This window comes from Rosa rugosa, chromosome 3 (genome assembly GCF_958449725.1).
Source record: "Rosa rugosa chromosome 3, drRosRugo1.1, whole genome shotgun sequence".
Classification (NCBI taxonomy): domain Eukaryota; kingdom Viridiplantae; phylum Streptophyta; class Magnoliopsida; order Rosales; family Rosaceae; genus Rosa; species Rosa rugosa.
Genome location: NC_084822.1, coordinates 40,781,849 through 40,809,438, shown reverse-complemented (window position 1 = coordinate 40,809,438; position 27,590 = coordinate 40,781,849). Strand labels below are relative to the sequence as shown.

At 38.5% G+C, this 27,590-nt stretch overlaps 5 protein-coding genes across 5 annotated transcripts; 4 read left to right on the top strand and 1 right to left on the bottom strand.

The window, feature by feature from the left end:
* Nucleotides 1-7,092: 7,092 nt before the first annotated feature.
* LOC133736928 (uncharacterized) lies at nucleotides 7,093-10,536 on the top strand. Its single transcript, XM_062164543.1, has 3 exons — nucleotides 7,093-7,642; nucleotides 8,733-8,819; nucleotides 8,921-10,536. The coding sequence occupies exons 1-3, from the start codon at nucleotides 7,343-7,345 to the stop codon at nucleotides 10,259-10,261; spliced, it is 1,728 nt and encodes a 575-aa protein (XP_062020527.1). The 5' UTR covers nucleotides 7,093-7,342; the 3' UTR covers nucleotides 10,262-10,536.
* A 288-nt stretch (nucleotides 10,537-10,824) lies between these two features.
* LOC133737728 (uncharacterized) lies at nucleotides 10,825-11,637 on the top strand. The gene has a single exon (XM_062165233.1). The coding sequence runs from the start codon at nucleotides 10,825-10,827 to the stop codon at nucleotides 11,635-11,637; it is 813 nt and encodes a 270-aa protein (XP_062021217.1).
* Nucleotides 11,638-12,350: 713 nt separating this feature from the next.
* LOC133736933 (uncharacterized) lies at nucleotides 12,351-15,814 on the top strand. Its single transcript, XM_062164547.1, has 8 exons — nucleotides 12,351-12,629; nucleotides 12,704-12,916; nucleotides 13,025-13,216; nucleotides 13,313-13,515; nucleotides 13,634-13,712; nucleotides 14,339-14,471; nucleotides 15,265-15,357; nucleotides 15,443-15,814. The coding sequence occupies exons 1-8, from the start codon at nucleotides 12,525-12,527 to the stop codon at nucleotides 15,514-15,516; spliced, it is 1,092 nt and encodes a 363-aa protein (XP_062020531.1). The 5' UTR covers nucleotides 12,351-12,524; the 3' UTR covers nucleotides 15,517-15,814.
* Nucleotides 15,815-15,948: 134 nt separating this feature from the next.
* LOC133736930 (ammonium transporter 1 member 4-like) lies at nucleotides 15,949-19,201 on the top strand. The gene has a single exon (XM_062164545.1). It carries the CDS (start codon nucleotides 16,423-16,425, stop codon nucleotides 17,899-17,901), a length of 1,479 nt encoding a protein of 492 aa, XP_062020529.1. The 5' UTR covers nucleotides 15,949-16,422; the 3' UTR covers nucleotides 17,902-19,201.
* On the bottom strand, nucleotides 19,060-22,281 carry LOC133736931 (alcohol dehydrogenase class-3). The gene is made up of 8 exons (XM_062164546.1): nucleotides 21,990-22,281; nucleotides 21,271-21,317; nucleotides 20,865-21,190; nucleotides 20,500-20,582; nucleotides 20,340-20,415; nucleotides 19,704-19,861; nucleotides 19,467-19,628; nucleotides 19,060-19,377 (listed from the first exon to the last, which is right to left on the bottom strand). Exons 1-8 carry the CDS (start codon nucleotides 22,158-22,160, stop codon nucleotides 19,261-19,263), a joined length of 1,140 nt encoding a protein of 379 aa, XP_062020530.1. The 5' UTR covers nucleotides 22,161-22,281; the 3' UTR covers nucleotides 19,060-19,260.
* Between the last annotated feature and the right edge of the window lie 5,309 nt (nucleotides 22,282-27,590).

Sequence of the window (27,590 nt, the reverse complement as noted above, 5' to 3'; positions counted from 1 at the left end):
CTGGTCACTCTGGTCACCTTTGCACCACCATGAAAGTTTGAATGACGCTTGTGGAAATATGAATGTCATGATTAATTATGCGAAATTCATTGCACTAACAAAGTTGCAAAATGTGAAACACCAACAGGTCCTTGTGACAAATATAGAAATATACAAAGTAAACAGAGATATTGTATGATTGATCATGCTAACCAAGATTTCTTACCAAAAATTGTTATTAGGCTATAGACATATATATTTTACAGAATATATGCAGCTCAAATTTTGACCATATGATGAAATTGTCTCATGGAAGAAAAGAAAAGAAAAAAGTCTCTGAATTCATATTGAAATGGTGATTAACGATAGAGTTACTGGAATTACTACCCAAATCCACAGCTAGTACTAACAGAAATCAAAGTAGATCCAATGAATGAGAGAGAAAACCTTAACAAGCCAGAGATGTGAGTGGACCAATAAAAAGAGAGGCACCTTACCTTTCTTGCAAACTTATTGAGAAGCGATTTTGAATCAGTATCACATTCACCATCCCAAAGAACTTCATAAGAGCATATCCCATTACTCCCACAACATTGATCAGATTGGTCATTTGACCTCCTGGCCAAGTTCTCTATCCTCTCATCATCCCCATTATTCTCTCTAAAGAACTTCATAAGAGCATATCCCATTACTCCCACAACATTGTTCAGATTGGTCATTTGACCTCCTGGCCAAGTTCTCTATCCTCTCATCATCCCCATTATTCTCTCTATGTGATGGCCCTGTAACATAGAAAAACAATTACAAGTAGCACAGAAAAAGAGACAAAACATTAATCTAAAGTGAAACATAGTATTCATTGAATTATGGGAATTACGACAGAACTCGAAGTGTTAAACCAAGGAAGGATATATATTAAGTCCAGGAAAATAATCACAAAGTAGTCGATAATGGCTGACCAATTCAATTACTCTAAAAGTCATCAACTCAAAGTAGTCGACTAATTTCAGTTAAAGTTTCAATTTTGGAAATCAAATAGCAAGCAAGAGAAGAAGAACAAGGACAAAATACCAATATCAATAACAAGTGCCAAGTAAACAGCCTTTTGCCGAATAGTTAGTTAAAAGACACTGGTCTTGATCATTCCCAATTTGAGCCAATATCACATAAAGTTGCTTCAACTAAACCAAATAAGCACAGAAGGGATCTTTTAAAAGATAACAGAAGTTAATCAGAATACCAAAGATAATCAAGCATAAAAATGAGCAGTTACCAAAGTTAATCACAATACCAAAGATAAGCCGCTGAATCATTCAAAAATGTCAGATTGCAAAGAATAGCACAAGCAGTTACGTTACCGCAGCTTTCATTCAAAAATGTCAGATTGCAAAGAATAGCATAAGCAATTACGTTACCGCAGCTTTCAAACCAGCAGCAGCTGCCCCAGAACCTCCATGATGTACCTAAAAAGAATTAGAAATAGAAGAAGTAATTAATATATTCGAGTCAAAGATGAAAACACTAGCAGAAGAAACCAAATGCAAACAAGAGACTAGCTAATAAGGAGGTCTTCATTCAAGATAAAACTCAGATTTTGCAGAAGGATTACTTTCCTATAGACGAGCTTGCTTCTTATAGTCTGAATTATAGTAGAACAAGTCACTTTAGGAGGCTTTGGACTCCTTCATATTCTCTCCCTAACTACTCATTCATATTCCTCCTGTGACTTAAACCCGATTAACCTCTATCAGCTTCCTCCATTCTCCCTTTTTAGGTTATACATTCTACAAAGTAGTGCATACTGTGCATAGAATCCCTGAAGATTTTTTTATTCCTTCGAATCAAAAGGATTCTCTGCAACTTACCTACCCATTATTAGAAACACCATAGTACTTGCAAGCGTAAGTAAAACACCCATATTTAGAAATCATGTTTCGGTGGCATAGGTTCTGCAAAATACTTAGCTTCACCAATCAAGCTTTTGTTTCCATGATCCACCTGTATCTAAATCAATTATATAGGCTTATATATAGTCCATGCTGCTCCTTTTCCGATGTCATATTTATTGTGAAACTCAGCATAAAAGAATAATACTAAATGAAACAAAAAGATCCTAGGAGGACAAGTTAATTTCAGAAATAGACTTGATGAAGGTGAACTACAATTGTCTAGAGTGAAAATACTCACCTGTTCATTGCTTTCTCATGCTGCAAGTGGTTAACATATGTATGGGTTCAAAATTAAAAGACAAGATATATGATAGAGTATTACATGTTTGAGATATGATAAAATACAGTATGTCTTGTGGTAATGTGATTTGATCCTCCTCCTTAGCAGTGCCGCTTCCTGAGCTTCTGCAAATTAACCCAAATTAAACATGAAAGCTGTTAACATCTATCTATATAACTATTTCGAATAACAGATCCATATCAATTTTCATACTAAATTAAAAATCAAAAATTAATCGATACCTATCAAAAGTCCTCCTTGAAAATTCAGGAGCTTCAAAATTGTCTACTGATTCATTATAAACATCTCAAATCATCTAAACCAAGTTATTTAGCTACTGGATGCGTCTAGTTCATTATAAAAGAGAAATAAGCACAAACGAGAGAGAGATGGAGGAGAGAGAAAGTGGATCTGGAGGACTCTTTCTCCTCTGTCACTGATCTCTGACCATTAGGGTGGACTCACCGTAACCACCATCTTCTTCGCCTTCCTCCGACGAGTCAACGCCAGGCTGCACGCCATCCGGTCACGACTATAAGAATGGCCACACGGTTCTGTCCAGTCGACCTCCGAGATGAGCCACAAAGAAATCTCACTAGGGTTTTGTGGTTTCGTTTGATTGGGACCACCGCGGGTAAGGTGAATATGTCACCTCTCATACTCCGATTTCGAAGCCCTGGCAATCCGAGGTCTTCTTTCTCTGATTCAACTCCACCCGAAAGCAACAACCACCATCGCCGAAAGATCTGAAGAACCCTAGAGGCTACCCATTAGGTTTTCTTCCCTTCGCTGCTCCCAGATCGAATAACCAGATCTCTAGGATTTTGGCGTAGGTTTGTCTAAGAGAGAGACATCTTTGGTTGGGGTTTGTCGAAGAAGAGATAGGATTGGGGTCTATCGAGAAAGGGTTTGTCAAGGGAGAGAGTGGCCGGGACTTGTGAAGAGGAGAGAGAGCTTTGTCGGATGAGAGAGAGTGTCGGGGTCTGTCGAAGAAAGGCAGGCGTTTGTGAGGGTATTTCAATGTCGAGGTTAGTGGCTAGTCTTCACTTGATGTCTTGGCCGGGTAGTTGTGGAGTGAACGCCTAGTTGTTTTTTTTTCCCCCAAGTATACTTCGGTCTAAATGGGCTCACGTACTTGGCACGAACACATGAATAAGCTATTAGTTGATACATATGTACAAGCCATCAGACAATGGTTTTACATATAAGTGTTGTCTCAATGTCACTTTAAAATTTTTAATTTGCCTCCTATTGCTGCCTGGGTGGAGGGAAATGGGTTTGGGGGGAGAGTGGGGGGAAACATTTGGGGGGAATGTTGGTGAATATGTTTCTCTCTTGTAAACCTATGGATTCATACCACAGTTTTAAGCTAACCGTCGTATCACCACTATATGTTGGGAAAATTTGAGTGGTGTCAAATGGTGGGAAACTTGCCGCCCTATAACCATTTTAACCTCACACCACGCTTCCATTTATAAACGTCTTCTGAAGCAATACATAATTTCTGCATGAAAAACATCCGTTGGTTGAATTCATATTAGAAGACGGAAATTTTACAACCGTCATCTAAATAATGAGAAATGATTCACACCACGGAAAACAGTGTGACGTCGTATGAGAGGTGTCGTGTGATTCATTTTCTGTAGTAGTGTGTGATAATGGGTTTTGTGTTGGCTATGATTGAAGAGTATTGAAGAATTAATGTTAGCTACTAGCGTAATCGGCTCCAAGTGGAAGATTGTTGGGTGTGTGGATCCGATTCCACATAGGATAAGGATTTGTTAATCATTGATCAAAGAGGAGTTTTGATTGTTTCCTACCTGCTTACATAATCCTACTTGGTAATGGTTTCTATATCTATTGGGAATAGGTTTCCAATGTCTTATAGGGTCTAGTTAGATATCTATAAATAGGGGCATAGATTGTAGTAGTAGATCAAGTCTTTGAAGCATTAAACAGAGAGAGCAAGTGAGGTCTTGAGAGTTGGTGAGAACCTCTTGTGAGAGATCCTTGTATTCTTGTTCGTGTATTCTTCTTCTTCTATAGTGAAACCCAAGCAGCCCGGGGACGTAGGCAAAGTTCTTTGCTGAACCTCGTTAACAAGTTCGTGTTTGTTTTCTCGATCGTTTATCTATATTGTTTTGCACTTGTCTGCTTCCACAAGAGGAATTTTAGGTCAAATTCCTAACAACCACAAGATCAGAGATCTCAAGTGGACTGGCAACTTACGGTAGCTCATTTCATCACTAATAACACTTGGGATATTGCGGCTCTTCAAGATCTTCTTCCTCATGATATTGTTCAGCAGATTATAGCTATTCCTATCCCTATTTATCCTGTCTCAGATACTTTTGTTTGGGGTCCTTCTTCTTCAGGTGAGTTTTCTATTAAGTCTGCTTCTTTACTTCAAGCACGGTCGACTGTCTCATGCTCTAGAATATCCATTTTATCCAAATTATGGAGGTTAAATATTGCTCCTAAAGTTAAGATTTTTGCTTGGACTTAGTTAGAAATGCACTTAAAACTCGAGATTTGCTGTCTCAATTCAATCATAATATTCCTTCATATTGTGCTCTTTGTTCGCATTCAATTGAGACAATTGATCATCTTTTTATGCGTTGTCCGTTTGCTCATCAAGTTTGGTCCACTATCCCCTATATAAACCCCTTTCTTGGCATACTACTTTTCTAGACTGGATTCATAAGATTAGTACTGATCCATCCTCAGCTGATGCTCTTTCTACTATATTTTACACGACTTGGGCTATTTGGACTTGTAGAAATAAAATCATTTTCAGAAATCTACAACTTTCGCCGGTTGACTGTTTATTTCAGGTTTTCACACTCAGCTCTAACTATGCCAAAGCCAATCCTAAATGCTCCCAGCCAAAGATCTCGAGATACTTTCATATTAAATGGCAACCTCCTAATATGCACCAAGTTAAGTTAAACTTTGATGCTTCTGTCCGGAATCATGTGGCTTCTATTGGTTTTGTTATCCGTAATGAAGATGGACAACCTCTAGTGGCAGCTAATAGATAGACTGGTTGTGCTCCTGTTCTTGTTACGGAGGCTACAGCACTGCGGGAGGGCTTACACACAACGGTCTTACATGGCTTTCCTAATGTTATTGTTGAGGGTGACTCAAAGATTGTTATGGACTGCGTCCGTGGTGCTTGCCAACTACCTTGGCAAATCCGAACACTGATTCAGGATGTTCATATTCTCACTCGTCAGCTACAGTCGGTTATTTTCCGTCATATATATCGCGAAGCCAACTTTGTCCCAGATCAATTAGCATTGGCAGCTCAGAGGTCTCAAAATCCATCTGTTTGGTTTTACTGTTTACCTCTTTCTGTGTCCCCAGCATTCTATTTGGATTAGTTGGGAGGGGGTGTTAGCAGAGGTTTTGTCCTTTAGTTGTTGTTTGTATTTTGTCATCAAAAAATAAAAAAAAATTCTTCTAGAGTCTTCTTAGAAGAGCTATATCTATTTTCATACTACAATTGCGTGCTCGGTGAGAATATGTAACAAACTATATTTTCTTTTGTAACAAACTATATCAGTAGAGTTAAAGGTTTTTTTTTTTTTTTTTTTTTTTTTTTTCTGGCAAACAACCCCAGTATAGTCTAATCCACGCGGTCTGCATGGTTTAGATGTTGATATTCAGATCCATCCATATTGGATATTTGGTTAATATGCCTTATTTCTGGCTAGGAAGTCTTCTCTTGGGTGCCACTATATTTTTGCTCACACACGTAAAAGATGCTCTTCAGGAATATATATATTGATCATGAGTTGAAGTTGGTTGCATATATATAAACTTCTTGAGCATTGGATAATTGCCAAAAAGTGAAGGGCTCTTTCTCAAGATACACGTCTCTAGTGGCTGAGCCTCGTTATATTATGAGATGGCCTTGGCTCCCCAAACCTCCGTGTGGCTGTATTTGATTGATCATAGTTTTTATAATTATTAAAAATTAAGAGAAAATATATCATTAGCCCTCCTAAAAGTTTTGGGCTAGCAGCTAGCTCCGCCATTGCACGTCTCATTCTCATCTTATTGTGCAAAGATTAACGATCATTGTTTTTGCCCAATAAGTGATTTGATGGGGAGTGTGTGTTGGACTGTTGGCAAAAGACTAATGCTTTACCACAATGAGTGGAGGAGGGCATCTTAGTCATATGGACATCTTGCGATTGGTGTTTAATTTTATTACTTTAATAAAGAAATCTAAACTTTTTCAGTAACAAATTGTATTATTGAAAACACTACTTGAAAGACGTGATACGCATTCTAGAAAATAAAAATAAAAAAAATTGATACATGACTTAACTTTTTTTCTTTTTGAGAATTAATACATGACTAACACTTGAATAGGGGAAAAAGGTTTACCTAACAATCCTCCACAACATTTGTTATTGTTTTCACATAGTAAGTAATTTCGAAAGTGATTCGCTCTAATCTGTTTGAAATTCAAAACAATCATGAAAACATTTACTCAAGTTCGAGTCACTAGATCTGATCCTTTGCGAAAAGGGCGTTTAATAATCATATTTTATTTACGTGAAAGAAATGTGATGTGAAATATATCATGTGATATATATAATAAATCATGGCCAAGTAAATACAACAACATTACCACATTATATGAAATTTCGAAATTCAAAATTTGTTTTGTGCTAAAAAATCCTCACAGTCCTGTTTGTGGTCCAATACATCTTCTTTTGAAGCCCAAAATGCAACAAACAAAGCCTTGCATGACCCAAGCGTATCCACTACGCTGCCGTTGCGCCTTGCGGCACACGATCCCACCGACTCTCTCTCTCTCTCTTTCTCTCTCTCTCTCTCTATCTCTATTCCAGAAATACCCCTCCTCTGCAGAAAAGTACAAGACCCCCAGAGTGAAAAGAGACCAAAACTTTGGTAAAGTGGCGACTCCGACTCACTTCTCACTCAGTCTCTCCGCCACGATCCCATTTCAAAACCCTTACCCCAATTCTCAACTCCCCCATCTCCTCAATCCCCCCCCCCCCCAACAAACCCTAACCCAATTCCCAATTCCTCGATTCTCGAGGCGCCCCAATGACGTTTTCTTGAAACCCTAACTCCGCGATTTCTTGATTCTCTAACGATGAATTCGGGCCCCATAGACATAAGCTCCGACGAGGATACGGGTCTCAACGACCTCGATGACGACAGCGCCGACTGGCTCTCCAATCTCATCGAGTCCGTCGAGAGCAAGTTCGGCGACTACGATTCCGATGACGTGGTGGTGATCGGCGAGGTCAACAGCGGGTCAAAGTGTTCCCTGAAGGAGGTGGATGACGATTGTGTGGTCTTGGATGGTGACCCGGATAAGGCGGTTTCGGTTGTGGACGACGAGTCGGGTAGCGGGTCGGACGATTTGGTTGTGGTGGGCGAGAAGGGCCAGGTATTGTATAGAGAAATTTGTGTTCTTTTTTATGTGGAAAATTGTGTTGTGTTTTTTGGCTTTGTGGGTTTTTGCATTCTATGGTTTTATATAATCACAAGTAGAGAGGTTAGAGAAAGAGAAGTAAATATTGTGGGCGTTTTTGTTTGATTGAAAACTGATATAGAATTGAGGGAATGATGATTTGTTTCCTATAGAAAAAAGGATTGCAACATGAAGTATTTTCCAAATTAGGCTAATCGGATTATTGAGATATGAAAGAAGAACAATCTAGTAATAGTTTTTCCGATTCTGGGTTTTCAGTGATTATGGATGTGTGAAGCATCAACAGTGGTTGTGCTTGACTAGATGAACTTTAGGTTTAAACAAAGCCCGTGAAGATTGGGTCTTGTAAGGTGAGCTAGCTTGCTGGGCTAACTGATGTAGTGGTCCTTTGAAAGTATATTTTTGATTTGCCCATGATAGGTTAGACAAAAGGTCTCTCATAATGTTTACCCCAAATCAGGTTGTTAGTTGCAATAAAGCTGCATAGTTCTGCCTCATGGTGAATTCTTGCAGGATTTCAGCGCCAATGCTTGAGATGGCAAAATACAATGGACCTTTGGCTAGCTACTTCAGCTGCCGGGTTTGAGATAACTCCTTTTTACATGGAGTGACAAGTAGCAACCTGATCTGGGGTCCATGGGAGGTATCATCAAAAGAGAGTTTTTCTTATTCCTGATATCAGTTATAGTTGTTTTTTTTTTTTTTTTTTTGTACGATGAGTATGCACCATATTGATTTTGCTCCCGTTGATTTACCATCAACACTTGGTTTCTTGTTTATCACAGCCTTGAATTTGAAAATCTGTGGTTTTGAAGAAGTGTTTCTTAGATTATGGGGCTTCTTGGCTTAGGTTATCTATGCGTCATTTGTTGTCTGGTGGCTTAATCTTTCGGTATTTCCTTGTTATATTTTATGCTAAACATAGTTACATGTGCGTGATCTTAGTACCGCAAACGATCGGATGCTTTAGGATTTTAATTGCTTTGAAAGATGTAGAACCATTTTGTTTCTTGGTTAATTCATGTTATTTTTGTTGTTGTTGCAGATAGCGTGCAGAGACTACCCTCATCCACGACATCTTTGTGCCAAATTCCCTTTCACTTCTACGCCACATGAGAAGCACTGTGACCTGGTAAGTTAATTCTTGTGAGCCATGAATTCATAAAACATTATGCTACTTATTGTGCTAGGTTAGCTACTTACCACTGTGATTCTATACTTGCTGAAATGCAGTGTCACTGTTATGTCTGTGACTCTTTGGCACCCTGTGTACATTGGGGCACTGGCGCTTCGCATATTGGCCATTGTCATGCTATGGAGAAAGTAGAGATGTGGAAAGTACTGAGGAGAAATTTCAAGATGGGGAGAAGTGCTTCCATGCCAGCTATAAAAGTATCTTTGGCTCTGCCTCAACTTAATCAAGTTCCACCTCTTGATATTATTAGATTGGCACCCAACTCTATTCCACAGACTCAGGTCTGTAGGCCAACTACGACCCATGCTGTCTCCTCCGCCAGCCCTACTTTGCCAGCACCTACCTCTATACCACTGAATAAGGTCCCGAGGTCAACTTTGATCCGTGCTCCCCTCTCAACCACCCTTATCAATTCTACTGTCAGGAATCAAGGTAGAAGCCACCAACCAAGATTTCTTTCATCCAAGAATGGAGTCCAACCAGCTTCTGTCCAACCATCTTCAGCTTCTCAGCAGTTGCATAGTAATGCTGTAAGGAGTAGCAGAGCTCAGAATATGGGTAATGGAGGCCTTCACTCTACCTCTTCACCGACAATGTTTAAAAGAGCAGGGCCTGTTCGGATTTCTTTGGGAAGGAACCATTCTGCATATGGTTCATCATATAACAGCAATCATGTTAATCCATCACAGTGTGGTTCGTTAAATAACAGCGGCTGTGCCAATCCATCACAATATGGCAGAATTCCCTCCCCCATGGCAGCATCACATGACGGAATTCGCTTCAGTTGGCAGGAGGTTCATAACAGCTTGAATCGGATCCCCTCCGTGCCCATGGGCAGTGGCATTGTTGGAAGTGCATTGCCTCCCCAGCAGCCCCAAACATACAGTCAACCTTTTCCTCAGTCAGCATATAGCCAAAATGTTCAGCAAGGGAGTCAAATTCAAAATGATGCCCAAAATATCTATCAGTATGGGATTGAAAGTCAAAATGCAAGCCAGAACGTCTCTCTGCAAGGCATAGGTCCAAGTGCTGTGGACTTGGGGTTTTCAGATTGCAACTACAGTTGGATGAACAACACCAGTCAAAGCATTCAGCAACCTCAACCTCCCATTGGAAATTCTCAAGTTCAAAGCACCGAGGCTATATATGGGCCATCTCCAGTCAAGGAACCTGATTTCCAGTCCAACGGATACCCTAATTTCCAGGGGTTGGAAAGTGATTTCGAGAACTGGCTACTGGACAATCAGCCAACTCCACCAGTAACAAATGATTTTGTGCCTTCTCAACTGGATCTCTTGTCTCCAGGGCCTGCTCTTGCTGACGCGGGGATGCTTCTGTTTGATTTTGAAACCTCTCTCAACAGTCTCACACAGGTGTAGCTGACTGTCGGTCACTCCTTTGTGCTTCCTTAAAAGAACGAAGCTTGCAGAGGTTTAGCAACTCTTACCCATTGTGGTTTAGAATAGAAGGAAGCTAGTTAACCCGATTGGAGGTCAAGTGTAATAGTTATGGAGCTATGGTAGCACTGTATAGTCCTTTTGAAGCGCCAGTGTACAAAGTGCCCCTAGGTTGGTGTCTTGGAGATGCTGTATAGGGAGTCTGGTTGTTCCAATACTACACCTATTTTATTAATTAACATTCTCCCATTGTTGAATTTTCTAGTTCTGAATTGCCTGAAATAGAAAGCTTCGTGCTTGGCAGTAGTGCCAGTATGAAGCTGTTTTGGTTTTTGTATACCAGATTACCGTGGTTAAAGAAATGAAAGATTGTCAAAGATTATAAGAGCAAAATAATGTAGCACCTTTTGAAAGCGCAGATCCAATTTCCAAAACCTCAGCTTGTGTCATTAATCCCCCAAAATCGTGGAGCCTAAAACCCTATAATCCCCAAAACCCAGGAACATGCTCGTGGTCTAATAATTCTCGATCATCTTCATCCTAGTATGCTTGCTGCTATCCACAAACACATCATCCGCACCCAATTTCAGTGCTCTCGAAATTACTCTGCTGCTTATGCAATCAGTCTTCAGAACAGCTCCAAAAATTGGCAACAGCTCAGAGAAGAGAAACTGACGGCGAGCACATTTGCCGCGGCTGTCGGATTCTGGCCTCGCCAGCGGGTCAAGCTCTGGCGAGAGAAGATTGGAGCTGTTAAGCCGTTTTCCGGTAACCTATCTACCTCCTGGAGTAACATCAAAGAAGAAGAAGCTGTCCAAAGATACAAGATGATTACCCAAAACAATGTTTTGCCTCCTCGGTTCCAAGTTCATAGCAAAGCTGATTGGCTCGCAGCTTCACCGGATGGGATAGTCGAATCGCCTTCCAATTCGACAGGAGTACTGGAAATCAAGTGCCCATTTTTCGACGGAGAGAAGAGCCGGGCCTTGCCTTGGTTTCGCATTCCGGCGCACTGTATCCCCCAGGCCCAGGGATTGATGGAGATTCTTGACACAGAGTGGATGCATTTCTATGTTTGGACACTGAACGGGAGTAGCTTGTTTAAGTTGTACAGGGACAGGGAGTATTGGCGTGTTTTGGAACAAGCTCTCTCGGATTTTTGGTGGAAACATGTTCAACCGGCGAGGGAGATTTTCAGTAACAGATCGAAAACGGTGGGGAGCACGCATTTGCTATTGAAACCGCTGAGGCCAGCAGAAACGCATGAGATGATTGATCATATAGTTTGTGAAAGCAGACGCATTGTTTGTAGGTCTGAGTTGTTGGTGCGTGAAGTCCATGCCAAAATGCAAAATTGATGTATCCCACGCCTATTGTATAGACAACTTTTGAGGATCAAAACAATTCCCCATTCGATTGCGAGTGGTTTAGCCTTTTTTGAGTCAATTCGTCGAATATTAGCGTCCGTAGCCAAGTGTTTTCAAGTTTGTTAGCAAATACCTGGTTGCTACACCTGTTACTCTGTTAGAAAAGAACCCAACACATAAAGCTACAGAATTTTTCATTGCTCAAGGAACAAATCAATATCATGCAGTACGATTGTAGTTAACAAGACTTGTAAATTCTGTAATCGAGTAAATATAAGGAGCATCGTGTTTATTTGTAAGACATGGATTACTTAAGTTTCGAAAGTCCCATGAGAAGGTTAATCAACGTAGATGATACTGATGTTACTTTGATTGTTGGTTTTTTATTTGAAATTTTTACCAATAAACAAGATTGACATGGTTCTAGACTCTCTAGATAATGTTCACTCTGATAAGCATCATACTCCAATGTATTTAGAGAAGTTATTAAATAGTTTCAGATTGTGATTCAAGATAACCTGATTGGTTCATATGGCTTTACTTTGATAGTGATTGGTCTATTCTCTTACTTTTATATTTATACGGTATTTACGCATATATAAACATTATAGTGAATTAGTAATTTAGTCTATGAAAGTCTCGAACTATATAATGATTATTCATTTTTTTCGAAGAGTAAATTATTTAAAGAACGAAATAGTGAACATTCTAGTGTAGGGTAATGTGGTCATCATGTCATGGACTCCAAAATCTCAGTATAAACCAAACAAGAAACAGCCCTCTGCCTCCTTTTCTAGCTGAGTTGCAGGTAACACTAACACTAGGTAGCAGAAGAACAAACTAGTAGGGAAGAAGCGAACTCAAGAGAAGGCAAAGCAATGGCACTATGGATGGAGAAAGGCGCCGAACCCCAAACCGAAAGCGAAAAGGCTGACCTTGATGCCATCGCCGCCCTCAAAGAATCTGCTGCTATTGAACTCAAGGTCCTCTCTTTCTCAACAAGTAAACAACTTTGTGACTCTGGTCTCTTGTGTTTAAAATTTTACTGGGTTTGCAGGAGAAGGGCAACGAGTTTGTGAAAAAGGGTAAGAAGCATTACTCGGATGCCATAGACTGTTACACCAGGGCAATCAATAACCAAGCTTTGAGTGACCCAGAGACGTCTATTCTGTATTCGAATAGAGCCCATGTCAATCTTTTGCTTGGTAATTACAGACGTGCTCTTACTGATGCTGAGGAAGCAATTAGGCTCAGTAACACTAATGTCAAGGTAGTACTGATTCTTGAACATGTTTTTGTTCTCATCTGGGATATGTTTGCAAAGTTTGAATATTTGGTTGTTTGGGGTGTTGAGCATATTTGGGTGTTGTTGGCTTAGGCATTTTACCGAGCTGCGAAAGCGTGTTTGTCATTGAACTTGTTGGCTGAATCGATTTCACATTGCAAAAATGGGCTTCAAATTGACCCCACTAATGAAGGGCTAGAGAAGCTATTAGGGCAGGTTGAGTCTAAGAAGATGGAACTTGAACAGCGCGAGGCTCAAGTCTCCAAAGCTCTTACTGAGGCTAAGGTCTGAATTTTCGTGCTACTGGGATGATACCATTGTGAATTATAGTTGTTTTGTGGTGATTGTTCTCAAGATGATTTTTGTTTCTTGGCTGAGCAGGACATTGTTTCTGCAATTGAAAAAAGAGGCTTGAAGGTTGGGAAGCCAATGTATCAAGAACTTACTGGATCAAGAAAGCCTGTATTGGACAAGAATAGTATTCTTCATTGGCCTGTTCTTCTTTTGTATCCAGAGGTTATGTCAAGTGACTTTATCGAGGATTTCTGTGAGACGGAAATGTTCTCGGCTCATCTTGATATGATATCCTTCTTTTAAAGTGTTGTCCTATATTTTAAAGATGAATTGTCAATGAGTGCTTTATGTGGTATGCAATGCTTTTTGACATATGTGGATTTTGTTATGTCCTGAACTCCCAAACATGTTTTCAGAAAGCGCCCCGCCTTTGCCATGGGACGAGAAACACAATTATACTCGTGATGCTGTTGAACTATTCTATGAAGTAAGTCATTTATTTAAATGTGATTTTGTTGTTAAATTCCCTCTATATGTATAATGTTTTGTTTACTTGAAGTAAAAGGAAGTTCCTTCTTCAAGAGTCGTTTGTAGATTCTTCCATATTGAATTTTTTAGCAAATTATTCTTTTAGTTAGCATGCTGTTCTATTTTTTCTGGTTTCTTATCATTTTGAGATTAATTAGCTAATTCAACTCAGCAATTTGACCATATCAACCACATGAGCTGATGATAGTTATACTGCTAGGATGGTGCTATTCACTTTTTTGCATGATCTTTAGTGGACTCTGGCATGCCTATTGGAAATAAAATTTTGATTAGTTTGTAGGTTTGTCTAGTTCCCAACTGTCAGGACATGAGTTCACAGCTGGCTTGTTGATATAAATCAACTTTTGAAACAGGATATTTCTCTTTTGTGTTGCGACTAGCTCTTTCTGGGATTTTTGTGTGCATGTCTGTGTATTAGAGAACTTATATAAAACTAGCCCTCTCATTTTTCATATTCCCTGAAGACCTGATGCATATCCAAGTACTCCAAGGAATGATTTTCTGTATCTTTAAACATCGCATAGTTGTGTCTCGTTTCGAATTCCTCTGCCCTTTATTTACCAGGCTAAATCAGGAGTTCCACTGTCAAAGACGAAGATTCTTCGTTGTCTCCTAGAGGGAACTCCAGCATCCAATCTGGAAAGCGTGGTTGAGGAAAAAGATGCAACTGAAAATTCTAATTTTGGCAGCTCAGCAGGTAGGCTTCATTCAAATTATTTTTCCTTCCATTTTCCTATTTCAAGTGACAGCTACTGATATATACAATATTTGTTTTTTCTATTTCTGTACCTTTTATCTGTAGTTCATTAATATGCACCTGAGTATTCAGCTATTAGGCAAGAAATCAATCAAAATCATGGTTTGTGAGTGTATATCAAGGACTAGAGGTCTATGAATACTTATGTTGTCAGTGGTCTGCGGATATAGCTTCTCCTATTCATATAAATTATTAGAATACTAGTGCAGAAATCTTACACTATATGGCAACTTTGTTTATCTTACTTTCGAAGTTTACACCTTTGCTATTTTAATAAATCATCTGTCCTATGTCTTCGGCGTTCAGTCACTACACATAATTATGTTTTCACTTGGCTTTAGGATATGAACTTTCATTTGTGATTGTAGATTATATGTGCTCATGCTGATACAAGTTGAGAGACTGAACACTAGATTGGTGATTTAAGTTAGGGTCTTTGAGCTACTTCTACAATACAATCATTTTATGAAAATTGATACCTAATGGACTATATACAATCTTTCAGTTCATTTGGGAGAGCTGATAGTTATCTCTTACTTTTGATGCATCTTCTTTAGTTCTGTTCCAACTTCCAACTAAATGTTGTATGTAACTTATAATTTTTGCAAACTGTTTCTTATAGCGATTGAAGTTATTGCTTTGGCTGATTGCAAAGAAAATGATCCAACCCACTCTGTAGGTTTTTCTTTGCTCCACAGGGTTAGCTAATCTTTCTTTATCTGATGTTCCTCAGGCAAAGGTTCCTCTAGATGGGTCAAAGTAAATGAGAAAAGAACCCTTTATGATATTCTGAAAGAAGCTAATTTCATTATTCAAGGGATCCCAGGTGTGCATTTAACACTCTTTTTTAGTCAAAGTTTTCATTTTTTAAATTCTTGTTTCCTTGACACAACTCTTTGCCGTGTGTGCAGTGTTCGCTGTTGTTTCTAAAAAATCCAGCTTCTACAAAGAGTTCAAAGCCGGGGGCTGGGCTCTTCCAGGGTAGGCTGCAATTTTAAGATACTGAGTTCCTTTGGCTCCCTATTGAATTAGTCAAAAGCAAACAATAGCTAGGTATGTCTAGGAGTCATAGTTTTTGTTACACAGAACTGGCTTTGGACCACCCATTTCAGAATGAAGGCAAGGCAAGTCACAACGTTGTACAATTGTGATTCTTTAGAAATGTTTGTTTAGTAGTTAAGTTAGTTCTTACACCATCGACATGAAGACCCTAAATATAGCCCAGCCTATATGACCAAAAAGAATATAGCCCAGCTTTTCGTTGAATCAAGTCTTTTTGCTCATTGTCGAATCTCTTTTCTCTAGACTTATCATTGTCCTTTTTAATCAACACTTCAAAATATTTCTACACGGAATTAACGCTTAGTGTTTTAGGTTGTTAGCAGCTGTGAGATATACGTAAGACAATAGTGATGGAGAGTGTTTACTCCTATAGAAAAAGATCCGAGATTGGAATTTTTCCATTTCCCAGAACAAGAAATTAGAAGCAAAAGAGGAAAGAAAATTTCATTTGATCAAAGAAAAAGAAATTAATTTATAACATTGATTTCACTAACGTGTACTTAAAACATTCGTTTAACTTGGTATATAATTTGAGTTCATTTCACTAACGTGTTCTTGAAATATACATTTAACTTGGTATGTAATTTGAATTCCTCACGTTATATTCAAAATTCAAAAAAGGAATTAAAGTTCACAATTTTACAGCCAGTGTGGTAACTACTGAACTGTAATCCCTATAAAGATGGAAAACCAGACGTCTACTCCACTCCGGAATCTCTTGAGAATCTCCCGTTTATAACCAAATCCTAGGAATCTTCCGTTTCTCACTATAAAACTCTCCATTCATTGCTTTCAGATTCCCCTATTCCTCTCCACATTTCTCCCTCCAATGGCGGCCATCACTTGCTCCGCCTCGGACCTCCAGCCCCTCCTGGGCCCCAATGCCACCGCGGCTGCAGAATACATCTGCGGCCGCTTTGGTGCCGTGTCGAACAAGTTTGTCGACACGGGCTATGCAGTTGACAACACGTATCTTCTCTTCTCTGCCTATCTTGTTTTCGCCATGCAGCTCGGCTTTGCAATGCTCTGCGCCGGCTCCGTTCGTGCCAAAAACACCATGAACATTATGCTCACCAATGTCCTAGACGCTGCCACCGGCGGCATCTTCTACTATCTTTTCGGTTTTGCCTTTGCCTTTGGAACTCCCTCCAATGGCTTCATTGGCAAGCAATTCTTTGGTCTCAGCCATTTCCCTTCCCCCTCTTTCGACTACGGCTACTTCCTCTACCAATGGGCCTTTGCCATTGCGGCTGCCGGAATCACTAGTGGTTCAATCGCCGAAAGGACCCAATTCGTGGCCTATTTGATCTATTCATCTTTCTTGACAGGATTTGTGTACCCGATTGTGTCACATTGGTTTTGGTCTGCAGATGGATGGGCTAGCCCTGCTCGTGCTGAGAATCTCTTGTTTGGTTCTGGTGTGATTGACTTTGCAGGCTCCGGCGTTGTGCACTTGGTCGGAGGCATTGCCGGTTTGTGGGGTGCGCTGATCGAGGGGCCTAGGATCGGCCGGTTTGATCATGAAGGCCGGTCCGTGGCAATGCGTGGACATAGTGGCACATTGGTTGTTTTGGGCACATTTTTGTTGTGGTTTGGTTGGTATGGTTTCAATGCAGGTTCATTTCTCAACATATTGAAGGTTTATGGTGATAGTGGATCTTACTATGGACAATGGAGTGCTGTGGGCCGGACTGCTGTGACAACCACCTTGGCCGGATGTGCGGCAGCATTGACTACCCTCTTCGGAAAGCGCCTGCTCTCCGGGCACTGGAATGTCACTGATGTGTGCAATGGCTTGCTTGGCGGGTTCGCAGCTATTACATCTGGCTGTTCAGTGGTTGATCCTTGGGCAGCAATTATTTGTGGGATTGTGGCGGCTTGGGTTTTAATCGGGTGCAACAAGCTTGCCGAGAAGTTGAAGTATGATGACCCTTTGGAGGCTGCACAGCTTCATGGCGGGTGTGGGACGTGGGGGATCATATTCACGGCCTTGTTTGCCAAGAAGGCTTATGTGAATGAGGTCTATCCGGGGCACCCGGAGAGGCCATTTGGGCTGTTTATGGGAGGCAGTGCAAAACTCTTGGCTGCGCATTTGGTGCAGATTGTGGTGGTTGCGGGGTTTGTGAGTGTGACGATGGGGACATTGTTTTTCTTGCTGCACAAGTTGAAGCTGTTGAGGATTTCATCAGACGAGGAAATGGCAGGAATGGATGTGACGAGTCATGGAGGATTGGCTTATGTCTATACTGATGAAAGTGACCTGAAATCTGGATATATGGTGTCTAATACGGGTCCTCCACATGTTTGATTTGATGATCCTAGCTTAAATTCTACATGCGTGTATATATAGTTCAATTAGGTAATTTTAGTTTATGAAACATGTAGTAGCTGGACTGTGTTTAGAGTACAAATGCATTGATTCTTCATTTTGCTTAGTTTGTGTGGTTTCAATGATATTATATGTTGAGGTCAAGTAAAATAAAATTATCTGTACTTCTAGTCTAACTTGTGTTTGTGTGGTTTGATAAGAAATTCTCCTCTGCTTTGAGCATGTAGTGTCATCTGTCTACTTCATTAAAACCACCGGAGCTAAACACAAATCCATAAAACAAGAGCCCACATACACAAAATCAAGAGTTTCTTCTTCTTTTTCTAAATGTCAAAACAGATTGAAAACACCTCAAGTAATACGTCGCTGAATAGAAACCTTCAAGCATTTCTCGGAATCAGCTCAAAATCGACATCTTCCTCTTGCAACTTGTTGTCCCTTGCAAAAATGGGTCATGTTAATACCGCTCACATGAGTTTGGTCCATGCTACTGAATTTGGCGCAAGGATTTCTGTCTTTTAGTTGCTTCAGAAGCTGCAACCCTCCTTGGTTTCGGTCACTTAATCCCTTGAAGTCTCTAAAACCCAACTCCCCTGCATAAATCAACTGAAGAAATTGAAAATGTGCAGCTTTCTAACAGGCATTGATTGAACTTTATGTGCTGTTAAAGAAACCAAGACACTCAATATCAGATTCATCGTATCAGATACACATTTAATGATCAAGCAAATATTAGGATTTAGTGAATTGGCCTAATACTCAAAACTATTCCCGTTACTCAAAGAAATTATAGAATGAATTTTAAGTATTTTAATCTCAACTCTTTAAATTAAATCTAAAGACAAAATGAAATAGTTTTAGTTTTGCCATAAAGGGGACCGGAATTATGCATAGAAGAAAGCCTATGGCAATGGAGCATGGCCATTAAGTTTTTCACTTCTTCAACAATGCCCAGATTTGTTTTAATTTTCTGATAACCATTGCGTTCTGTTTTTATCATGCATTAACTGTATTCAATTATTCATCCTGCTAGAGTTTCTCAACCAACCTATTTGGACTGTCAAGACTGGGTTCAACAGCTGCTATTGTCTGTATGAATACTAGTAAAATGATTGAATTGTGACCAACAAGAAAGCATAATATCAAGACTGTTTCACTCTTCTTAACAAGCAAAAGCCTCCTTCAATACACAATATCCAGCAAACCAGTCTGCAGTTATACTTATAAAAGCAGCAACATCCAGTTATTTTTTGAAACAGCCATCAGTAAGAGGGATATATAACAAAGAAAAAGGGAAGAAGAAGTTTCATCCCATGCGAAACTTGGAGGTAGGCGCTCTTATGCTTCTGTAGAAAGCACACACCGGAGGCATCCCCCTTCATGCATCAAATCAAATGCCTTGTTTATTTCCCCAAGGGTCAAAGTGTGGGTGATGTATTCATCAACTTTGATTTCCTGTAACAAGAGAGCATAATGTTCAAATTCATTTACTAGTTAATAAAGAGGAATTCACATTGTTGAACACTTGTCAAACCATTTGTCACCTTCTTCAAGTACTTCTCTACAAGCCAAGGCACCTGTGAGCGGCTCTTGAAACCACCAAAGGCTGTTCCCTTCCACACACGACCAGTCACCAGCTGAAAAGGACGAGTTGATATCTCTTGCCCTGATGCCGCAACACCTACAATAACTGATGTTCCCCAGCCCTGCAAGTTTTTCAAGTGATGTCAAGATTTGTTCTATACAAAATAAATCAATCCACCAGTCAAAAATGCACTCACCTTGTGGCAGCACTCCAGGGCAGCCCTCATCACTGAGACATTCCCAATGCACTCAAAGCTATAGTCAACACCACCATCAGTGAGATCAACTATGACCTGTTGGATTGGCTTCTCATGGTCCTTTGGATTCACAAATTCAGTAACTCCAAAGTTCTTTGCTGCAAACAATACATGTAAATTTTAGAATCTTCGCTAAAACGATACCAAGAAACGAGACATTAATAATAGAAGCTGAAGATACATCAATAAGTATTTTTTGATTTTTATGACAAATTAAAAGCAGCAGCCAAAAGACAATCCTAGGTGCAGGAACTATAATACTTTTGACAGAGGCAAATTGAATGTACTTCAAATATTTGGTCAGAGGTGCATAATTTTTGCAGGGAAAAGCTTGTGACATCAACTCATTTTTGGTTAGTGTGAATGCCACCTATTCTGACTACCCATTACTGGTGACCTATATGCTTCATTCCTTCTTCCATTAAAATTTACGAGTAGAAGTCAACTTTTTCCTTTCACCCAAGGTCACACTAGCTTTGTTGAAAAGCATGGAGAATCATACGAAAAAAGCATACAAAGACTGATAAATCAAGATTTACTTTATACGGTTATGATGTGGAAGAACTTCAGATTTACCTGTATCAAACTTCTTGCTATCGATGTCGATGCCAATTATTCGTGATGCACCAGCTGTTTTGGCACCCTCAGCAACCTGTCAAGCAAGTCAACTAGTCACCCCTTACAATTCAGAACTCCATCATAAGATTATGAAACTGAAGGTCCCGTGGAAACTTACTGCAAGACCAACAGTTCCAAGGCCAAAAATAGCAACAATTGACCCTGCTTCTACTTTTGCTGTGTTCCAAACGGCCCCAAGACCTGGAATTACATGCGTATGAGTAATCAAGATGGAAGGAACAGAGAAATTTCACATATATCATACCTACAAAAGGCCAAAACTGCCAAAAACAAGTATCAAAATAGCTACACTTCTATCTTCTTTCTTTTTCCTTTTAGAAAGAACCAGGCAACTTCTTAGGAAAGCGGAAATAAGTATCACTGCTGTATGAATATACAGTTTAAATACAAACTGAATTGAAATGTATGATTTTATCCAAAGTTGAAACCGGGGACTAACTAGAAAAGTTCTATTATCCTTACCAGTAGGAACACCACATCCGAGAAGGCATACTTTCTCCAAAGGAGCTTTTGGATCTATCTTGGCAACGCTAACATCATGAACAACAGTGTACTGGCTAAATGTCGAGGTTCCCATAAAATGGTAAATAGGCTTTCCGTTTATAGAGAAACGGCTCTGACGATCACTCATCATGACTCCAACTCCAGTGGCAGCACGTACTTTTCCACAGAGATTTGTCTTCCCTGATTTGCAAAACTTGCATTCTCCGCATTCAGCCTGGTAACAAGGGATGACATGGTCTCCCGCCTGAACGTCAGTAACACCTTCACCAACACTCTCAACAATCCTGCATTAAGTTGAAGTGGCCGCCTTTGAATCAAAGAACCAACAAAACAATTAATATGTGATATAGCATAAATGACATACCCTGCAGCCTCATGACCAAGAATACAAGGGAAGAGACCTTCAGGGTCCTACAAGGCAAATAAAGAGAAATCAGTGTATTATATTTCCCTCTACATAAAATTGGTAATCAATCAGAGTAGATTCAAACAGCAGCATTATATTTTCGAAATGCAGAAAAGAACATATCAACGAAAGTGCTGCCTTACCGAAGCTCACTACCCTTAGCCTTAATAAATTCAAGTTCCTCCTACCATTTCCAAGAATCCTTTGAAATTTTTGTATTCAGTCAGTTCTATTACCACATACACCCTTATAATAACGAGTCGGCATTGATATATAATTATATTTACAGTGCTTCCATTCATATAATCATTTTTACATAACACGGCTAATAATAGAGTACAATGGGAAAATTCAATTTAGATGGCACGTCTTAACTCACAATTGATTATCTAACACAACCTAATATTAGTTAAACTTGTTATCAAAACAAAGTCTTGTCAAACAAAGATGAGGTTTGATGGGATGTATAAACTCCCCGCTCGCCCTAAACTCAGAATTGACCTTCCAACACACCTAATATTAGTTAAACTTGTTATCAAAAATACTATTTACCACCAAACAAAGATCACATAGTTAGTGCCGTATAAGTAATCAATTGTAAAAAGTTTAATTTTACAAAAAGAAAAGGTAAAAAATACAGAGAGAGAGAGAGAGAGAGAGAGAGAGAGAGTTTTGACCTTGCCGCCCCAGGTATAAGCGTCGGTGTGGCAGAGAGCGGTGTAGAGAATCTTGACGCGGACCTCTCCGGCCTGCGGCGGAGCCACCTGGACGTCTTCGATAACCAAAGGCTTGTTGGGTTCCCAGGCCACCGCCGCTTTGCAGGTGATGACTTGACCTTGGGTCGCCATGGATTTGACTGTAACTGTAACCGAAACCACAGAGCGAAACGGGAGAGAGAGAGAGAGAGAGAGAGAGAAGATGAGAGATCGGATGGAGAAGAGTGAGTGTGCTTATCATATGTGGACTGTGAAGAACAATTTATATATGGCCTGTTTCAGTGAACCCGACCCGGACCCGGGTTCTGGTTGGGTTATGGGCCCTACCGTTTTACTCCTAATGAATCTATGATGGGCAAAGAAATTCAAGATGCGTGAGTGAAGTAGAGGGATACAAATTGCTTTTCAGCTACACTTTCCATCACTTAAAAAGATATATATAATTAAGCCGAATTGAATCGGTTTTGAAATCCATATTTGTTTCGTTTCGTTTCGTTCCGTTAATGGATATGGAGTATCGCATTTCTATCCGCTATAGATTCAAATCAAAACTCAACACGTTGTGAATATACTTATGAATATTGATTTTTTTTTTTGGGTTCTTGACCCAAAGCACCAAAATTATCCCACTTTTACCCCAACAACAGATTTTTATTCTTACTAACCTAACTTAGAGTGAAATGACAATTTTACCCTCAGCTTAATTAAACAACTACTGTCATGCCACTCTCTTATCCATTCTATATTCTCTCTCCTCTAGAAGGCGTCGACCTTCTCTCTCTCTCTCTCTCTCTCTCTCGCCGGCACCACCAGCCAACGTAGCTAAGCTAACCGGCACGGCGGTCTCCGGTTTCGCAATCAAGGCGTGAATTCTTTCGCAGCCGGCCTCGCTTCCGTTTCCCGAGCGAGGAATCAACGCCGAAAATCGCACCTGCCAAGGCGCCGAGTGAAGGCTCTGGCGCAGCGCGGATTTTTTTGTTGGAAAGATCTTTTGTGATGTTTTTTTTTTTTGTTTTTTGGTAAAATGGGGGCAAAAGGCTCAGAAGGAAAGGGAAAAAAAAGTTTCATTGGGGACAATAGACGTCTATTGGGGGGCAATAGAAGTTTTGAATTAATGTAATCTCCTCGTTTTTTTTTCTTTAATTAAAGTTTTATTTGTCTAAATTTAAGGAGATTAGTTCTCATTTCAGCGACTGAAAATTCTATTGGGGGGCAATAGACCTCTACTGCCTCTCTATTGGGGGGCAATAGACATCTATTAGGGGCAATAAATCTTTCCAGTGACCTATGAGATCTCTGACGACCTCTTTGGAGACCTCCGGCGAGGTTTTCAGGAAAGACCCTTCGGCGGAGGCCGGTGACTGGAATCCGGCGAAAGTTGGCCGAAATCCGGCGACTGGTGATGGGGCTCCGGCGAAGTCTCCTCTGGTTTCTCTCTATTCCATTTTCTCTCTCTCTCTCTAAGTAACACATGGGTAAGGGTAAAATGGTATTAAAAAAAAACTTTATAGGGTATTAGGGAAGATTTCCTTAGAGTGTTTTGGGTAAGAGAGAATTAAAAAAACTTAGGGGAATTTGATTCTACACCCAAATTCACACACCCCTTTTAGAATAAACTCATCCATAAGAGTGTTTTAATATACACCCAAACCAATTAATTAGATTTATTCAAAATAAAAAAAAACCTATTAAATAGGGTAAATATTAAAACCCAATGTTGTTAAGAATTACTGAAGCTACCATTATCAAATTCCCCATTCACCTATTAAATAGGATTAATAGTCAAAATCATCTAGCAAATATTATGGAGTTTGATTGACGTTATTATTGGTATTACCTTCACTTTAGGTTTTTATTAGTACTTAATTTTAGGTGTTTATATTAATGTCATTATTATCATATAATGATGAATTTTTGGTATGTTTCTTCCTATATATAGAAGCTAGTGAATTCATTCGTCATTTTTTCTTTGGGTGGAGACGTTTCACAAAGTTGCATATGATTTCAAATGATGATTTCAAACTATCTATTCATGAGGTTTATTTCATCATTTTCTTATGGGTTAGAGACTTTCTTTCAAATAGGTACATATATCATATTCGTAATTCAAATTACCTATTCATCAGATTTATTTAGTATAATATCTTTGTTAATCTTTTGATTTTGTGTAAAGCTTGAATTGGATGGTTTTTTAGTAATTAGAAATTTCAATTTATGAATCTGGTACAAAACTTAGTTTCATTCCTTCAAAATAGAATCGTTGTTTCTAATTACCTGATACTTAGATTGCTTTAATATGTAATACCTATGATTTAGATGTTTGTTTTTGTAGTTTTAAATTATTTGTGTGACTCTATATCATAGGTTGTTTATTCCATAACCTATAGTATTGACAATTAATATACCTATAATTTAGATAATATATTTTGGATATATGTATTTAAATCCTAATAGAGTTTTACCTTTGAAATAGATCTATGAAGGTAATTTGCAATTGTATAAGGAATCACAACATGCAGGGCACTAGTAGTTGAGAGATTTATGAAGACTACATTGCAAAGTGCTAGTCGAGATGACGGATGAAGTGTTATAATATTCTTTATATTAGGTTTGAAAATGTAAAGTTTATATTTCAATTGTAAAAAAAAAATTTAATTGTTTATTTCAATACTGGATGAACATCATTTACGGTTACTCATTGTCCCTATTTCAATAAATTTTCAGGTTTATTCCTTCAAAAAGAATGTGTATTTAAATTACCTTGATATTAGAAATAAACTTCTTAATATTGTAAAGTTCATTTTCAATTGTAAAACAATGAATGATAATAATGAGTTTGCTAAATTATAGTGCAAAAACTCTTGCACATTCAAAATTATTCAATGTGCCAAAATTAAGGGATAATTATATATTAAGCAAACTCTACAGTTACACATAACTATTATGTGGTCCTTGACCACCCCATAGAATCAGGCACCTATGTGGAGAAAAATGTAGGGGCGGAAAAAAAAATTCTTGAAGCAATCAATCTACATCAAGTACATTTTACATGGGCTAATTACATTAACTCGACCATTTTAGAAAATTAATGAATATGGAATGATTGTATAACTACACCTATTAGAACGGATAAGCAAAATAACATACCTTAATGAGAGGATGTTTAATCATGTCGAGAAAGAGAAATATTTATATAATAGGAATATAACAGAATCTGATGATACAAAATAGCAAATATATAGATCACAGCGGAAAGGAAGAAATATAGGATAATTAAGGCAATTAATTGTTTTAAATAAGAGAAAAATCAAGGATTAAATTGATTGTATTAAATTCTAAATATTTAAATTCAAAAAATAGTCAACAGCTATATTTGAAGAATATTTTATTTATTCAATCAGACGGGCAAAAAAGTCAAACTAAAAAATGTGAAAAATGTTAATTATAGATTTAAAACCTATAAGGAATGTTCAATTATGTGAATTGGGTGTAGCTTAAAAGAAAATATAGGGATGGGTTTTTCTTAATAGGAGCTTTGTTTTTTGGGTTTTTATCTAATTTTCTCAAAAACTTAATAGGGGTAAGTGGGAAAAAAATCTCTATAAATGAAGTAAATGGATAAAACCCCTTTTTTTTTTCTTTTTTTTTTCTTTCCCTTTTTTAGGCTATTATGATCCATTTGATATTTTGATTTTGTCAGTAAAACCCAATGGCTTTGGATTTAGGCCCATGGAGAGTTTGTATAGCTCTAGCTCCTTAAGATCATAGTCCACTCGGCCTAATACATAATGAAGAGAACAAGAAAACGAGACATGTCCACTAACTATGTGGTGAAGTTCTTAAATTCTTAAGGCATATGGTCAGTTAATGGATTTCAGAAGCTGAAGTACCGTGTACAAATTAAGCTTTGTTGGCGTAATAATTTACAACACGGATTAGAATTTAATTTTAAGTTAAAATCATAGATCAACGGTTGACAATCATTTACTTATAACATTTGATGATTAGGGTTTGTGACATGAAAGAACTCCGTGTACAGTGCTAGCTAGATGATAATTATTGTAGGTATGCTCCTACACGTCCTACTAGAAACCCCCCAAAAACGACAATGACGGTGGTGATGACGGTGGTGATGAATGGGGCACGTGAGGTCTAGGTGAGTACTGTTCCAGATGATTCTTAACTTTCAAGTTATACCTGATCTGTTTCCTTATGTTTCTTTAAAGCCTTCAAAACGTGCATGTACAATTAACAATACTAGGCACAACAACTCATCGTTTACAAGGTATAAAATGTGTGCAGCCACTATAAGTCAAATTCCATGTCTGAATGAGACAACTGCTGCAATTTCTAACTTGGAGCCAACAACTTAATGATTTTGATATTCACTCTTAAATTCCAAATTGGGCAGCCAAGATTGAAGAAGAACCTGCTTCATACATAAACAATGTGTGACAGATATGGATTCGTGATTCGCATATATGAGTTTAGAATTCTATGTTAAAGAAAGACTTGATGGTTGCCCCTTTAATATTTAGACGTCATTTGATTCTAAATGCTCAGTATGTCCAAATATAATTCAATAATTAAAATCAAATAGCCAGACATTTTATTTGATTGATCTTTGGTAAGTACATTGAAGAAGAATTTATAAGAACTATAGACACGATCAAAGTCAATGATTCAATAATATTTGCACGTTGTGTGACACGTGCAGATGTTCTGATTTGAGGAGGAGGAAGAGGATGACTTATGGAGGAGGGAAGCCAAAAGGGCTGACAGTAGCTATGTCGGTATCTTCAAGGATTTTGATTCCCGGTCAAACTGTCATATGGACCATCCATTCACCACTTGCCACGTATCCCATGTCGGTTAGATTTTCAGTCCAACCGTTGGACCAGTCAAGGATATATGCCTAAAATGCATATGCACAAATTAAAAGCAAAAAACTGTTAAATATACGATGTTACGTGACAACAGTAAAATTTTATCATAGACCGTCACAAATCTACTTACTATATTGGAATGATAAGTGCAATGCATGTATTTTATGTATTTTCTTAAAGTACAATCGCGATAAATTTTAAAATAATTACAATAGTTTGAAAAGAACTTATTATGATTTATTTTTTTAATGTTCGATCAGATGTTTTAATGTTCGATCAGATGTTTGTAATCTATATAGATTGCAAACTATATATGATGATATTTGATATTCTTTTAATTGGCCGGTCCTAATTAAATTTTGTTTGAACATAATTTATTAAGTTCATACGTTAGTGCTCTGTTGCACACTTGCACTATTCTTTTAAATTTTAATGAAATGTTTGCAGTCAAACAAAAGAAAGAAAAAAGGGTATCCTAAACATGTTTGAGAGGAGAGGAATTTCAAATAAAAAATGAACAACACCGTTAGTTTGGAGTTGGGGAGAGATTAGGGTTCTTTGCGACGCAAGTGATGACATTAATACAATTATTTTCTCAATTTGAATGGGATTTTGAAATGAAGAATAAATCTAAAAAGGGTCCTTAACCAAAAGCCCCAAAATGAGCCAAAGTTAT